Source organism: Phalaenopsis equestris, unplaced genomic scaffold (genome assembly GCF_001263595.1).
Source record: "Phalaenopsis equestris unplaced genomic scaffold, ASM126359v1 Scaffold000400, whole genome shotgun sequence".
Lineage (NCBI taxonomy): Eukaryota > Viridiplantae > Streptophyta > Magnoliopsida > Asparagales > Orchidaceae > Phalaenopsis > Phalaenopsis equestris.
Genome location: NW_018164842.1, coordinates 734,458 through 752,073, shown reverse-complemented (window position 1 = coordinate 752,073; position 17,616 = coordinate 734,458). Strand labels below are relative to the sequence as shown.

The 17,616-nt window shown below is 33.8% G+C and overlaps 1 protein-coding gene across 2 annotated transcripts; it reads left to right on the top strand.

The window, feature by feature from the left end:
* Positions 1 to 202: 202 nt before the first annotated feature.
* On the top strand, positions 203 to 11,150 carry LOC110026777 (UDP-galactose transporter 2-like). Of its 2 annotated transcripts, XM_020727891.1 has the most exons (7): positions 203 to 484; positions 1,944 to 2,003; positions 2,104 to 2,303; positions 8,806 to 8,990; positions 9,088 to 9,288; positions 9,985 to 10,146; positions 10,523 to 11,150. In XM_020727891.1, the coding sequence occupies exons 3-7, from the start codon at positions 2,174 to 2,176 to the stop codon at positions 10,850 to 10,852; spliced, it is 1,008 nt and encodes a 335-aa protein (XP_020583550.1). In that variant the 5' UTR covers positions 203 to 484; positions 1,944 to 2,003; positions 2,104 to 2,173; the 3' UTR covers positions 10,853 to 11,150. The 2 variants fall into 2 exon arrangements, with proteins under 2 accessions (XP_020583550.1, XP_020583549.1); XM_020727890.1 differs by lacking the exon at positions 1,944 to 2,003 and having other exon boundaries at positions 10,523 to 11,149.
* Positions 11,151 to 17,616: the final 6,466 nt, after the last annotated feature.

The window sequence follows — 17,616 nt, the reverse complement described above, 5'->3', positions numbered from 1 at the left end:
ATTTTTTGTTAAGATATTTTAAAATAATTTCTACCAATATAAAGCTTTAAATTGTTAAAATTTATTTAAAAATCAATATTTTTTTTATAAAAAAAATTTTAAAAATAAATTCCGAAATTTGTTCTTCTCAAAATCTGCATGACTGCATCCAGATTCCTGAATTTATTTTTTTTTCAGTTATAACTTTTGAATAATTGTTCTTTCCATACATGTCGCTCTCGACGGTTCAAATCTGGACTAGCACGAGGCGCGGGGGTATATACTCTCCACAGATGAAAATATCGATCGCCGTCGAACGGGGATCCGCCGTCGCCAATCTGATCTCTTTGGGATTCATTTTTTAATAGCTGCGGAGAGATCCAGATCCAAACTTTCATTGTCTTCGCCTTCCCTTCTCTGGTCTCATCAAGGTGGGGATGGGCTCTCGGTGAAGGAGTCCTCTGTGACCAAGAAGGAAGTTGTATTTATTCTGAGAATAGATCTGGTGAGTTCGATCGCTTCGTGGTGGTTTGTATAGTCAATCTTGGTTTGAGGTGCGATCTGTGGGCCTATGGATTCGCGTCGTTCGCTTGTTGGGATTCTGCGAGGTTTTTGTTTAGTACAGATTGATGGATTTGGCTGTTGTGTTAATCAGGGTTAAATGTTGCGGTTGTGAGGCGGTGTAGTTTCAGTGCGAGCGGTAGGAATGTTTCCTGGACTTGAGAGATTGTAGTTTTGATGAACCTGTTGTGTGGTTGACATGGAAAGAGTTCTCGATTGATCTTTAAACTCACTTTCATGGCTTACGTGTCTTTAAGTGGTGCATTTTGTTGAAACTTTTTAATTGCAGGAATGAAAGAGTTCCTATCGTCCCCATAAAGTTCAGTAGCTTTCTAAGGAATTGCGTTGTATTAGACAGTTGGAAAATAGAATCTTACATGTAAGCATGATTTAACTTCTTTTAATAACTATTGAGATGATTAGGGTAAGTCCTGGGTTTGGATAATGGGCAGGAGACGAAGGGAATTGGATTGTATTGTTGAGGATGATCTATTATCACAATTCTCAACTATGGATGAAAGTATTTTACCATAAGATAGAAGGATAAGCTCCTGATTCTGTGAGCATCTCTTTGAAATTTGTTGCTATTGCTTTATGTTTCATCTAACATGAATTGTTTTTTGCATAAATTTCTTTAATGCAAAAAAAAAAAAAAGAAAAAAAAAATCAATGAAAATATTGCGAGGGCAGGTCTTTCATGAAAAAGAAGTAATCAAATAGTTTGCAAGATTTTGGACCCATGATTTATTTTCTGTAATTTCATTTCAAATTGCATATAAAACCATAAAGGAGTGTAAAATGTGTTAGTTGAAAATGGAAGTTCAGAAAGAAAGAAAACAATGCATATTGCAAAGGATTGTTTCTTCAATTTTTTCTAAACATGTCTTAAATCTCTTGTTTATTTTCAAATAAAGTTTTGACCGTTAAAACTTGCAGGTTGGTGTAAAGGAAAATGTGCTAAATTCAATGAAATTGAAAATTTTATATTCTATGATCAGCCACATTATTATGCATTGTAAAGTTTGAATTTAAATAAAATGATTGATCCAGATGGAAGCACAATTAGCATTATTCATAACTAGAAAAGCTTCTGGGAAATTAAGGGATCAAAATCAAAATAATTACAAGACTACCTATTTTTTTCTGAATTCAAGTGTTTCAGTTTAAAAGTACATGAACAAGAAAATTAAATTTAACTAAAGAGAATGCTGGTTCAGCATATAGTACGAGCATGAAGGAGCAGTACAACTGAGGAGTATATCTTTTAAACGGTGTGGAGCATTGCAACAATGTGAAGCATTGTTTCTTGCTTTTTGCAGTCAGAAGAAGCCATTATTATCATCTTTCTTCTAAAATATATAAATGTTTATAATTTTCCAGCTACTTACATCTTTTTGGTCTAGTTTTAAATGCAGTCTGACTTTGCATGCCTGGGCAGTAAATGCATCTTGATGGCCGTACCTGTAAATTATTCTTCATTTCATCTGTAATTCTTTGTTGTACTAAGTTTCCCATGTGCAGTTTGGATTCCATGAAATGACTAATTATGGATTGTGTTATAAGGGTTGTTATGGAATTTGCATCTTCTGGACTTCGGCAATAGCTGAAACCTAAAGGGAGTTTAATTTGAAGAATGGCACCTGCAAACAAAGCTGACAGAAAGGCAGCATTAGATGTAGCCTCATGGATGTTCAATGTTGTAACCTCTGTTGGCATCATCATGGTTAATAAAGCCTTAATGGCTACTCATGGATATAGTTTTGGTATGTTAATTACATAAAGTTCCATCTGCCAGATTTCTTTTGTATTAAATAGCAGAACTTTAAAATGCATTTAGGCTGCAGTAGCAATTCAGCACTTTTAACTCATATATTGGCCCTTTTTTTATTTTCATCCGTTGTCTTTTTCTTGCTATATGTTAGAATAACTTGTGAATTTGTCATTGTTCTTCCTTGATTCTTGCTATCTCCATTTTTTCATGTTTGTGAGGTGCATTGATAGGCTGCAGTAGTTTCCTGTGCTACCTTTTAAATGTTATGAATACGTTATATTTTAAACTTTTCTTTTTCTCTTTTCATGCCTTGTCAATCTCCCACCTTGACGGAAGGAATCCTTGATAGGCTATTTTTCCAGTTCCATTGTGTCCAAAAAGATAAATATTATAGGATGTTTCTGAGCCCTTTTAATCATGCTGGGTTATCCATGACAAACAATACATTTTATAGGTGGCATATACATAATTGTGAACGACTATTCTAAAAGTAGCCTTATTAAGGTTTCTTATGTTGAGTCTAATGTGTCTCTTACATTTTTAACTGTCTTAACCTATAATGATAATTTATCTAGGTTGTGTAAATGAGCTGAGCATGAGCAAGCTCAATATCTGTTTGCGTTGGACTCATTCGAAATTTATTGTCAAATTCGGCTTAAATTTGAATTACTTCGTTAAATAAATATTTGTGTTCAAATTAAATCATTTGAAATAGACTCGTTTTGTTCGTTTAAGCTTGAATTGGCTTGAAAAAACCCCATTCGTTACAAAACTAAACCTAAAAAAACTATTCTTAAGTTTTCTATTTCAACAAAAGTAATATTCCCAAATAAAAATTAATTAAAGTGTACATGTCAAAATTGAAAGTTAAAACTCAAAACCTAATGTTAAGTAAAGAATAAATAAGAAAACTAGTCGGACCGCCCTATAGATTAGAGTGCCCTTATAATAAAGATTGAAATCATTGCGTTAACTTACTATTTTTTTGTGTCCCTGATTCCACGTTAAATCAAGGTATTTATAGAATAAGCAGGCCACTATCAATTAAATATCAGAATGCCAAAATTATAGAAGGACAATAGATTCAAAGGTTATGCTGCCGGGCCATTTATCATGATGAATTGCTAAAAAAAATTAATAACGATTAGTTACTGTTTTATGGCTCTTTGAAGGTGTTTAGAAAACATGTTTTGTGGAGAGGTGGTTGTGCATGGCAAGTGGAAGATGATAATCTAGATTGACGAAGTTTGGATGGGGATAAGCATAATTCGACGATTGTCCCAGCTGAAAATGGCAAAGAAGGCTCCGAAACAATCAGGTATGAAGGTCGAGGATGATCTGCTACATGTTCATAAACAAGATACAGATACACCACTTGAAAAGGAAAGGATAAAATATTAAAGGTAGAAAATAGATATTACAATCTTCCTAAACTCAAGACAAATCAAAAGTCTAAAGAAATAGAAAATATCAACATACAATAAATCCCTCAAATAAAAACCCAAATTCTAATTTAGGAGTATAAGAAAATTAAGCCCCACAAGGACTGACAATACCAAATAGATCCCTATTTTGACACGAATCGGAGCAAAATCTCACCATCTACCTCGTGGGGTTGTGGAAATCCCGCCAAAATTCCTTACAGGGACAGGGTCCGATTTTGTGACCATGGGAATTTGTGAAATCCTGCATCCAAATACGAGATGAATGCGACTATAAATATCGATTATTTTTTTGGCACAATCAGTGCTGGAAGTGCATATAGATGGGTATTCTCTCGAGCTAAATCTCGAGCCATTAAATTTGCAACCCACTTCTTCAATTTTTCGTAATCAGTGGGACGTATCCAATAAACAAGTCTGTTTGGAGGAATTAACTTTGAAATAAAATCTATAGCATGTTGGATCACTCTCAATGATAATCACCCTTGAGGGAAGTTGTTGGTCAGGATATCTAGTAACCCTCGACAGGGACTATCTTTTTTCTGGTATCTGCTTCTTGTATTCACCACCTTCTAGAACAATCAATGTATCAACTTCTTGTACTCACTACTTTTTTGAACTATCACTGTTGATTCAGCTACTAGTCTCTTTTCTTCATCGGCTAGAAGTTGAGATTCCTCAATAAAGTTTTCATTCTCTTTTGTGTGACTGTCCATTTCTTTAACTGCTCATTGCTCGGTGAAATAGATCGCCTATCTGTTTGGGCAATCAAGTGCCACATGGACAAAAACTTGACACTCGAAGCATTTAGTGGCGGGGATAGATTTGGGAATACTGACAACCTTTACCTTTTCTCCACTTTGCACGATTTCCTCCTCTGGTTAGGTCGGTTTGAGTGCTCCACAGGGTGTACTATTGCTGCTTGATTCTAGGGTTGAACTTTGTCTATAAGGTATAACGATCACCCAGTGATGTTGTTTCTCCACCTTTGAAGCTAGATTCATAATATCTTGAAATGTCCAATAAGGTTGTAACTGTACCATGTTATCAATGGACGGTCTCCATACCCCTAGATATCGAGTTAGGGTGTTCTTTCTGAGTTCCACTAGCTCATACTTCAACATAAGCTGCTCAAACTCAGTTATTTACTTCTTTATTGAGAGATTTTGCTGTTGTAAATGATGAAACCTCAAGAACATATCCTTTCAATAATGTGCTAGCTTGTAGGTATTTTTGTGCTATCATGAAGTGTACTCCTATCATATTGCCATGATAGGCGCATTTAGAAAACGGAACCGAACTTGCCTATTCTACCGTGAACTGATGGCCAGTCCGGTTCGAACCATATAAAAACCTTTATCTGTTTGTGAACCGCTTAGAATGGGCTGAACCATCGGTTCAACCTGTAGACCTGCGAACCAGTTTGTTGTATTTAATTCCAAGGTTCGTAATAAATTCCTTGGCAAACCCTTTACTTCCCAATTCTCATCACTTTGCCTTCTCGCATTATAAATGAAATAAAAGGTTAGCATATTTTAAATAATTACTTAGTTACAGTGGACTTGGAAGTTTAAAATTTAAAATATAAAAGAATTATCTTGAACACGTTTCACATTTTCAAATTTATGGATCTCAGAGGGCATTTAATGTCACTTTTTTTACCTTTTTTGTACTCTGTTTCAAGTTTTTTATTTATATTTTATTTATATTATATATTTTATCCAAAATTTTATTTTAATATGGTTAATGACTCCTTAGTCTTTATTATTATACTTATAATTTTAAACTGTTTGTTTAAAATTTATAAATACACAATGAATGTGTATGTTAATTATATAAAATTTTCAATTCTTAATTGATATTAGTTTGTTTTTTTATATTTGTTATTATTACATCATTATTTTATCATTTAAATTATATTTAATTAGTATTTTTATTAATTACATCATCCGATTTAACCTCGGTTCAACCAATGAACCTTGAACCTTTCCTTTTTCCGGCTTGATGTCCGGTTCAGTTTTCGAAACCTTGCCTAAAAGAATCTGACACGCATCCATAGACACGACATCACCAAACATGATTCTAGAGCTTGTCTCCCATAAAAAACTCCACGAGGCACCTCTTATCAACATTGATTTTACTCTTCTTCTTCAATCAGGTCAGAAAATATAACTGAGAATGCTCCTTAGTAGCGAGATGCCACATGTTCTCAACTACCTCTTTCTATAATTAGGTTGCATGCTTTCCTTTCCACAGTACATCATGTATGAGAAATAATGTGGCAGAGGCATTGTTGCCCTCTCATGGGCTAAGTCTAGAGGGCCCGTCGGATTACTAGCATCTCTCCATCATCTGTGGGTAGCTGGTATTCCTTTCTATTCTCCTCCTCAGGGTCTTCACCTGTTGTCTCCTCGACTGCACGTCTGCACCCTGCTGAGTAAAAGATATTATTCTCTTGTTTGGGCAATCTAATGAATGTGCCCAAAACCGTGACACTTAAAGCATTTTTTGGCTGTGATGGATTTGGGAGTGTTGGTATGCTCCACATTTTCTTCACATTGGACTTATTTCTTCTCTGTCGCTGTTGGCTTGAATGCTCAACTATGTGTGCTCTTGCTACTTGGTTCTGTGGATGAAGACTATTTGAAAGGTGGTGTGGATTCAACCAGGACGGGAAGCGTATTATACTTTTGTTGTTGGCAGAGTCTGTTATGATGGATACTTTGACATAGACAGGAACTTTAGTGTCCCGTGCCACCTTTCTACAGACTATGAGAGAAACACTAGTAAAATTGGTCTTGATGATGCTATTGTCATGGAAGAGATAATATCTGAGACGGTACAACCCTCACTAGAGGAGTTTCAGGATTTTCTACTTTTTTAGTTTACCCCTAGATTGCCACCGTTAAGAGCAATCTAGATATTGTCATTTTAAATACGGATGAGAAGATTTTTAACTATCTTTAGAAGGCCATATGGAGTAAGGTGGGTACTAAGTTTTAGTTTAGTTCAATAGCACATGCACGAATAGTGGCCAGATTGGAGCGGTGAACTACAACTTTGGAAATCTACATAAGTGTTTTGTGAGAAAGAATAACCAGCAGCTGGATCAATTTCCTTTCAGGGAAGAAAAAGCTATTCTTAGCCCGGGAGAATGATGCGGAACTTCAATTACGCATTGCGGAACTCCATATTTCCTCGGGATTGTAGGGAATTGTGTTCGGGCAAAGGGACAAGCACAATTTTCACATTTTTTCCTTTTTTTTTTCTTTCTTTCCTTTTTTGATTTATTTTTTGTTTCCATATTTCTAACCAGGGTTTCTTCCTAACATGGACTTTATATTTTGTTTTTCTTGTTTCGTTAGACTTTTGATGATTTTAATCTTTGTTTTATGCTTTGCAAAGTGCTTTAACATATCCCTTTTGCAAGTGTTGTATCTACATCTTGCTCAGAAACAGATGGTGTAACATCCTCGCCTGTTCATATCTAGCCATTTGTTGTTCGACCCACCATTTTCCAACCAGACAGGCTCCGAACACTTCCGATCTGTTGGCCAATAACAGACCTCATCCTCGACCCATTCCAAATGTCGTCTACCAGTTGTTTTCAGCTGAGCAACCATCCTTCCTTGCTACTATTGCTGTTCAACAGCAGAAAGGGGCTGTCCAGTAGCAGGAAACTGTTTTAACAGCAGCAAGGGTCTGTCCAACAGCAGGAAACTGTTTTTCCAGTTTTATGGGTCGCTGTCCTGCCGCCATTCATGTCGGAATTCAATCGACATCTTTTCTCTCACTTCCGATACCCATCCCACAGTATCTCTAACCCTCTTATACTTTGCAAACACCTAGGAATCCTAGAACGGTATCACTAAGACTAGTGAAGTTTTTTGCTTTCGCACTGGGGACAGAGGGAAGAGAGAAATAGAACTACTTAAGTTGAGGCGGTCGAAATTGAAAAAAGGGTAATGGTTTAGGGTTTTTTATTTAGGTTTATATATAATTAGTGTTTTATATTTAGGAATCATCCAACGATTTAGAATGAAATCAATGATTTAGATTAAATCATTAATTTTTATGGGATTTAATAGATATTTCAACTTGGATTATTTTTAATTTATGAGATTATAAATATACAAATTTATGTTGGTGATTAAGTTATTTAAATCGAGCACAACACTATTGAACACATATATGTTTGTGTTTGACTTTTTCATAATTCGAGCATAGAAAATTTGTTCATCTTCGGCTCGCTTGATTCAAGAACGAATCAATCACGAACTTCTTAGCGAGCTGAACACATGCTGTTTGTGAACGATAAGCTTCTTTGACAACCCTATATGTAGGGATACCATTATTGTTTGCTTGCTTAGTATTTTAGTTATTCGAGAGAAGTGTCAATAATCCCTTAACTCTCTGTAATGGGTTATTTTAGTCCCAAAGGCTATAAAAGTGTCAATTTTGTCCCATACTCATTTAATAGGGGCTGGAATAGTATTCCATGAAGATTATTTCAGTTCATATTAAAAGAAATTCGGGAATTAATTTGTCACTTTTATAGACTTTGAGACTAAAATGCCTCGTCTAAACAATCAGGGGACTATTTTGGCACTTTATCCCTAGTTATTCTGTAATGGCAGTTTTATGTTCTACTATATTGCACTCTCCCAATTTCCACGTCCATCTTTACCTCATTTCCTCCTTGTCAATAACTTCTCCCCTTTTTAAACGTGGGATTGATTTTCTTTCAAACATTGACCTAAAGGAGCAGCCTATAAGTCTTGCATTTTAAACCCATAATTTTTGGTTTATTTCTATTTTTGGTTTATTTCTGTTAATAAAAAATGATAGATATTTTATGTCTCTCTAAATTTTTGGTTTATTTCTGTTAATAAAAAATGATAGTTAATAAAAAATGATAGATATTTTATGTCTCTCTTCAAAAATTTTCTTGACTAACTGCCAGTTTTTTTAATATTAACGTGCTTCAATTATAGAAATGTACTTTTTGAGGTTGCCAAATTTGTAATAATATATTTCATTTATATGTTGCAGCGACAACATTAACTGGTCTGCATTTTGCTGCTACGACTATCATGACTATAGTGCTCAGGTGGCTGGGATATGTTCAACCCTCCCACTTGCCAGTACCTGATCTGATAAAGTTTGTTATCTTTGCGAACCTGTCAATTGTTGGAATGAATGTTAGTTTAATGTGGAATTCTGTGGGATTTTATCAGGTTGGCCGATTAGTTCTGAATTTTTTTTTTCATTATTTTGCTTGCATTGTAATTTGTTGGAAATTGTCTCCTCTTACTGGCTATTATGTGCTTTCAGATTGCAAAGTTATGTATGATTCCTGTATCATGTTTTCTAGAGGTTCTTTTTGATAAAGTTCGTTACTCCCGAAACACAAAGCTCAGCATATTAGTGGTTCTTATCGGTGTAGCAGTCTGTACCATCACCGACGTTAGTGTTAATGCCAGAGGCTTAGTAGCTGCCACTATAGCAGTTTGGAGCACTGCATTACAACAATATGTAAGTTAAATTTTAACAAAAATGTTATATGATAAATGAAGGGCTTTATGGTTCTTTTCAAAAATTTCTCATTTCATCATTTGCTCGAAGCTCTACTTAACTCTCTTGGTTAAAATTAATTATGATAAATGTATCGAACTTAAGTTTTTATTTATTTCAAGGAAAAAGAAGGGTTATTTACTTTATATGTTTGTTTTTATTGCTTGTGGATGGGGTGAAAATTTTCTACTTCTAGAAAGTGGGCCAGATAAAATACATTTGATTAGACTAGGTTTGTCAACTCACTTCAATTGATTTTTTCTGAGCTTGCAGAAGTACATAAAATTTATCCATTTATCTGCTTGACTTGCTATGCTTGCTGAGCTTAATGTTTTACTTTCTCAATGTGGTAATCAAACAGATTTCTTTGTTCGGCTAGAGGGGCTATGATGCCATTACCAATAACTGTGGGGATATTTACATGATTTATTGTATGGTCAATAAAAAAATTCATCTGCCGAAGCACATTATGATTGGCTTATCGAGATTAAACTTTTAAATTTTGCTTAAAAGATGGCCATTTGCTCTTATGTTTCCTAAATGAATTATAGATTTCTGCAAGCCTTGAATTTAAGTTAAACATGAGGTTCTACTAAAACACAATTGCCTTAAAAGAGACAATTCTATGATTTATTGTTTTATTTTTTTTTTCTGTAGTATGTACATTATCTTCAACGGAAGTACTCACTCGGATCATTCAACCTCTTGGGCCATACTGCTCCGCTGCAAGCGGCATCTTTGTTGCTTCTTGGGCCTTTTGTGGATTATTGGTTGACTAGGCGAAGGGTGGATACCTATGACTACAATATAATTTCAGTGGTACGACCTAAAATAAATCATTTGCCGGATTTCTCTCAGTTTTTCTTTTGGGAAATTGACATACATAGCACACAATTCTTATGCATTTACATATCTTACTCCCAAACTTTCATTTTTACATACACAACACCTTGGTGATTTAAACCTATGCTTGAAAAGATGTTTTTCACTTTTAAAAAGTGTTGATAGTGTTATTTTTTATGTGATATTAAAGGTTTGAGTGTTTTGTGTATAGATATGGATGTTAAGGTGCGAGATGCGTAAATACATAAGAATTGTGTTCTTTTTCATCATCTGGATCGCCAATTCTTCATTCACTTTATACTCTTAGTGTTACTTCCTCCTGTGCTGAAAATTCTTGCTGATTTTAATGCAGTTCTTCATCACTTTATCATGTATCATCGCCATTGGTACCAATCTAAGCCAATTCATCTGCATCGGTCGATTCACGGCAGTTTCCTTCCAAGTTCTCGGTCATATGAAGACCATCTTCGTTTTGGTTTTGGGATTCTTCTTATTTGGAAGAGAAGGCCTCAATCTTCATGTCATTCTTGGCATGATAATGGCGGTTATAGGAATGATTTGGTATGGTAATGCGTCCGCCAAGCCAGGCGGTAAAGAGCGGCGGAGTTATTCCATTCCAATTGATAAATCTCAGAAGGATGGATTGTTGACAGAATCTGGACAGCCGGATGAGAAGGTCTAAATTAGGTTCACTTGCAGGCCATAGGTACTTTTGTTTCTTACAACACTTTCTACTGCTTCACACGATCATTGATAGGAAGTCAATCTTTATATTTTCTACTTTTCTTATTTACTAAATTTTGTGGGGACAGCCGTTTTTGGGTTTCAAGATTTCCCATCCCAAATTCAACGCTCTATTGTTGCTCATAGTAATTTATTTCCTTCAAATAAGTTGCTCTGCAGAGGAAGCAGTTCGATTCAAATTGAGTTTAATGGTTTTTGTTTAGGTTATTTGAACCTGAAGACTAATGAAAACATGTTTTACTTATATTTATTCATTTTAAAACATATTTACATTTTTATTGTTGAGTTATCTAGCAATGGTTTTTGATTATTGAAGTGGTGATCAAATAGCCAAGGTTATAAATGATTCCGATATGTCTGAGCTATGATTTTTGTTTTATTCATTCATTTATCATCAGTCAAGCAAGATAAATTCGAAATGAATTTTGTTCAAGATTGATAATTTCGAGCAGAACATGAATAAGTAGTTGAATTGATGGACATCAGATATCATTAGAATTTTTTTAATGACTGTTTTGAGTGCATGATTTTGTCTTTTTTAATTCTCATGTCTTTGAATCATTACACTTTCATATGTATGCTGTCTTGGAGCTGTAGAAATTGCAGTTTTATCTTCCCATTTGTGGGTTTAATGCAATCTTCAAATTCATACCATTTGTATTAGCATTCATACAATTTTAACCATCAACAATGGCTTTATAGAGTTTTTATACTGTTTTAGAAATCATTTTTGAAAGATAGAAGCTTTTTTGGCAATATTCCATCACATAACATTCAAAGAGTTATTAATCAAAATAATTTTAGAATCACTAATCTTCTCATCGAATTCATGCATGCCTTCTTCATTCTTGTTCATCTTCTTTTCCAATATAAATACGCACATTCAAGTTACATATATTCTTTTAGAATCTTTTTTAACAATAAATAAAGCTACTCCCTTTAAAGACAACAATTAGTGTTGGAGTATTTTGGTTAAAAGAAGTATTTCCTTCACATAAAGAAATTTTTTTTGGTGCTGAAATTTTTTTGTGGTTTTTTAAGGCTTATTGACTTAACATTATGTAATGTCTTTTTTAATGTTAATGGCACAAGTTGGATCTAAACCTTGATAATTTATGTTTTGATCTTCCCTTATTTCAAACGAGTGAAGTGCCAAAATTGTCCCCGGACTATTTACGTGACGCAATTTTAGTCCTAGAGCCTATAAAATGTCAAATTACTCCATTGGATTTATTAATTGAAATGTTTAGTCTCACTTAACTGTGATGTTAATTTGATGTAGAATTTCGTAGGGTCTTTGATTCACTGATGCAAATATAGAATGAGGCACTTAAAAAAAAAATAGAAAGACCATAATTCACTATTTTTTAATTTTTATTTAAACTAAAGTATTGGCCACCATCCATACATCATTTTGTGACATGATAAATGCATAAAAAATGATTGAGGGTGATTGATGATGTTCAAAGCATCGCTCAAATCAAGATTAAAATGTATAACATCAATGAATAAACAATCACTCATTATGTAAATTGGACTCCATTGATGCCGCCAAAGCGTTGGAATTGTCAAATGAGAACTCTGTTGATTGATCCAATAGAACATGAATCGGAGTCGCATTGCTCAATTATTATTGAAATTGTCCAAGCACCGTTTGTTCACAAATATATTTGATCGATTCTTCTGGAATGCCAAAATAATCGAAGAAGAGGCATCTCTTGTGATAAATTTGATTGAACATGGTGAGGGTAACATTTTAACGTGAGGTCATGCAATCGAACCTATCAATTGCTGTTGAAATTTCTTGGACGATGTCCATTTGTAAAATGGACCGCAACATTGAGTTCAAGACTCCGAAATTATTCAAGAGTAACCCCTGATGGGCACGATGTACTTCAAACACATTGTCATACAAATCAAAGTTTACATGCTTCAATAGCCATTAAAATGGTCCAAATGTTGTCTGATTATGAAAAAGATGGCACTAATGCGTTCACAACGACGTCGGAATTATCTAAAAATGATTTTTTTTCACACGATTTAAAAAAAGATTGAAGGAGTACATTCGTGCCGCGAAATTTACCTTGAATAGATACCCACATTATTGGGTCATGGAACATGAATCTATTTATAAATTGAGATAAACAAAAAAAATGAGAATGCATGAGGCATAATAAAAATGTTTCATTTATCTATAATAATAATAATAATAATAATAATAATAATAATAATAATAATAATAATAATAAGTTTTACAGAAAGAAAATAAAAATTTAGTAGAATTATCTTCTAAAAAATTTAGATTTCAATAACGAGAAATAGAAATCCAAGCGAACAATTGGCGATCCGCTTGAGCTCGTACACGAGAAAAGAACTCGGACGAATAAATCAAACATGTATATTTAACCTTCTTAAAAAAATAAATTATTATTTTTTAAATATAAATTATAAAAAATATACCATAAATGATTGAAGATATTTTTTTAAAATTTTTATTTAACTTTATTAAGATGTGTCCGACACGATATCTTTTTTTTAATATTATTTAAATCAGACACATCAATGACACTCTAGGAACGTTCTGACACGTGTTCGGGCCATGTTGGGCAAGCATCAATGCCCGAGAAGTGTCCGAAACTGCACGACTCCTTAGTCAAATATGTATGTGCATCATATACTGCTATTTACTTGCTAATAAGATCTTTTACATAAGAACAAATAACAATAAAAAAATTTAAAAAATTCTAACAAGTATCTGCACATTGTTTGTGGTTGGAAAATTTGGGAGTTAAAAACCCCATGCTCCAACATGGCATGAGAAAATTGTAAAAAATAAGTACTTGTGTGTGTTTTTTCAATGCCGTGAAAAAACAAAAGGAATCTAATGTTTCTCTCATGTATGTTTTCATTATAAAGATATGATTTTTGCTAAGTGCGATGGATTATAAGATCTCTCGGCTTTGATATTGTGAGCCATCGACCATGTATGCTTTTTAAGCAAGATGGGATGATGTAGCCCTTGATGCAGCCCTTTATATGAACGGATGCAGGGAAGTTGCCCAAATGAATAGTGAACAAACCTAAAATAAATTAACCAAAATGCATGCTTGATGGCAAAATTACAACTCCAAGATAAAAATTAGTAGATGCAAAATGTAGCAAATTGGATAGAAGAAAAATGTATAACAAGCTTGAACATGGCTTTTAAATGACATCTTGAAAAATGAGGGTCATGAGCTATAACTATATTTGAAGATGATTGATTGAAAGCCTTTCTTTGAAGTCAAATGAAGATCATTATGGGGTTTATTTGACTACTTAAGTGAGATTGAATGCCTTATCTTCCACCGGATCCACAACATAAATATGTAAGTTGACACAAGGTGTTATGTAAGTAGTTCAAAATAAAGCTTTGCATGCATTGGTATTCAAGTAGATAAAAGTCTCGCAGGCGCTTCATGAGGTACTTTTCAATTCAAATATGTCACTCTGAAAGACATGCAATTTATCTTTAAAAGTGTTTAAGTTTAAAAAATATGCTCAAATCCTTGTAGTTAAGAATGTTCGCATGCTTCAATCATCCTACTTGGAGCCCACACTAAGATTAATAAGTTTATGTGCTAATTAGAAAATTACGATCATTCTTTCAAAATGATAATTTAAGTCATTAAAACTGAAAATTCCACAAGACATTTAAGAATGAAAGCCCACTTTTGTAACAATTGGGATTCATATCATAAAAATATAAAATCATCATTCCACTTTTCCATCACAAACTCAGGGCCCTTTTGGGGCAGCTTATAAGTGCGGCTGCGTTTTTGAAAACGCCGCCGCACCGTTTGTTTTGCGCGTTTGTGTAACTTATTTGAAAATCACGTTTCAGATTTGGAAAAAACACGATCGTGGGTATCGACCCGCGATCAGTGTTTCGAACGTCTGATTGGGGCAGCATTTACTCGCCTGCCCCTCCCTCGTACCAGATCCGCTCTGCCTCCGCCGAAGGAAGCTTCACTCTGCCTCTGTCGAAGCTCCGGTCTGCGTCCGCTCCGCCGAAGCTCTGCTCTGCCTCCGCCGAAGCTACGGTCTACCTCCGCCAAAGCTCTGCTCTGCCGCCTCTGCCGAAGGAAGCTTCGCTCTGCTGAAGTTTTTATTCTACGGTCTGCCTCCGCCAAAACAAGGGTAGAATGGTAATTTCTCCAGAATCAGCTGTTTTCCAGACGCACAAACCAAACAGTCAGACAGTTTATCCGGATCAGCTGCTCATCGGCAGATTATCAGGATAAACTGCTTATCAGCAGAAGCTGGATAAGTTTCAGCTGCCCCAAACATACCCTCAATGAACTTTGCAAAATTATTCTGTAGATGTTATTATCGCGTTTGATCATGAACAAATTTGAGGATTAGACTCCCAAACTCAACTTTAATGGTTACTTAAATTAAATTAACTATGCTAGTAATTAATATAATTAAAATTTTGATAAGTGATTTATTTATTTTTTAAGCACAATATTGATGTTAATTTCAACTTGAAATACTTAATTTAATCAAATTATTTATACTAATTGCTGAACAAATGATAATATAATTGAATCTTATATCTCTATTATCAAATCAAACATCTGAATGGTATTACAATTTTAATTTATCAAGCTGTAGCTTAAATAAAAATCCAAATCATGCATTTTATGATAAATATCTCAGACTTCTTATATTAAATAATAATAATAATGCAGGCTCTACAGCAACCATGGCGCGAATGTAAAAGCAGTTTTTGGGTTTAAGAGGTGGCGATTGGCAAGACGAGTTGATATCAAAATTGATAAGGTCGCCGGAAATCATGGATGTGATCAGTAAGCGGCGGCGGAGATTGAGCTAGTATTGAAAGATTCTTCAATACTTCCTCAATATCCGCAACCACTTACTGATCACATCCATGATTTCCGGAGACCTCGTCGGTCTTGATATCAACTCGTCTCCCCCAATCGCCGCCTCCTAAAGCTAAAAGCTGCTTTGCTGCCGCAAGCTCGGTGGCCGTGATGTTATACAGCATTCATTCGGTGGCCGTGATCCAAATGCAATGTATTTAAAATGTAGAAATTTTTTTAATGTTTTGTTGAAAATAAGGAAAAATGGAATTAAATAGAAAAAAAACTAATTAATGGGAAATAGGAGGTAGACTATGATGCCATCTCTACATGTAAAGTATGGGCTTACAGGGAACAATACTCATTTAGGTAAGCTTAGTTTGAAGAAGCCATAGTCATTCGGGGGGATCAAGTAGGTTGATGGTGCTAGCGAGCAAACCGACAAGAAGATTTTGGCAAATAATGAACGGGCGGTCAAGTGAGCAGGCTAAAGGACATAGCAAGATCTATTGTCATCACAGTTAAACGAGCAGGTGGTTCACTTGAGTTGGATTCTCAACATTGTGAATCCTTACAAAACTATCATATATTCTCATTGAATCTTTAAATCTTTAAAACTCTTAATCTACATGTGTTCTTCCTCAAAATTAATGACAAATGAACATTACCCAACCAATCACATCCTAAATCAAGATTAAAGAATCTTCACATGATCTTCATGGGATCCTCCATGAGATCTCCACTAGCTCTTTACAAGTGAAAGAATGATGAATCTGACTCTTTTTAACTAAGAAAAAAGAATAAAAATAGGATCCTCATAGAATTTTCGTGAGAGACAAAGCAAATACTATTGAGATCATTGGCTTTAGTATCATGAAAAAAACATGTAAGGTCTATTTGGATGATTGTGATACTAGTATAAACATGTCTATAATTAGGCAAGCAAAAAAAATTATATGGAAAAACAATAAAGAAGAATGTTATTCAAAACAATAATACATTAAAATAATAAATACCATAAAATTCAAATAAATATTAAGCATATATGACAATTTAATATGGTAAGAGAATAAGTTCAATAATTATAACAAAATATTTTTAAAATATACTTTGATTTTTTTTGCAAACTCAACTAAACAAAAAAGGTAAACCACATTGCATTCCAAATATTTACAAATCGATGAACCCATAATAAAGAAGCAAATAATATTTTTATTTCACAATGTCAACCTAAACACATCACCAATTCATAGTTTATGTGAAGTTTTATATAAGAAAAAACATAGGAAAAGATATGTTTTTAGATTATATACAAATGATGATCCAAATATATAAATTTGAAAGATCATAAAAAACTTTAATGAGTAATTAAATTTAGGGAACCAAGCAATATTTTGTCCAACAATACTTCTTGGCTCAAATATAACAATATCTTAATCTACAAATGGATTAATTAATTCATTGATTAGACAAAATGAAATCTTTATCTAATTTTTCTATAAAATTTATGAATGTACTAGCTTTCAATTCTAATTATTTTTCAAGTTATTATTATTATTTTGAATAGTTAGTTTGAATATAGTATGATGTTCATGTTATATATCTATTGCATTACTTGGGAAACTAAATAATACTATGAAACTGTTTGGACATAAAAGGATCTTTATAGAATTGTAATATGGAATCCACTATAATTGCAATATTAATTAATAAAGCTTGAGAAAATGCATAATACAAGAAATAGCTAGACATTAAATGAAATTTGCACATATGTAATTTAGCCTTTTTGCTATTCAACTTAGCTTTAGAAATTATATATATATATATATATATATAT

Coding starts and splice junctions, on each gene's coding strand:
- LOC110026777 (XM_020727891.1), top strand. CDS start 2,174: ATGGCACCTGCAAACAAAGCTGACAGAAAGGCAGCATTAGATGTAGCC. Junction 8,991..9,087: donor ATTCTGTGGGATTTTATCAG/GTTGGCCGATTA, acceptor ATGTGCTTTCAG/ATTGCAAAGTTATGTATGAT. Junction 9,289..9,984: donor GCACTGCATTACAACAATAT/GTAAGTTAAATT, acceptor TTTTTTCTGTAG/TATGTACATTATCTTCAACG.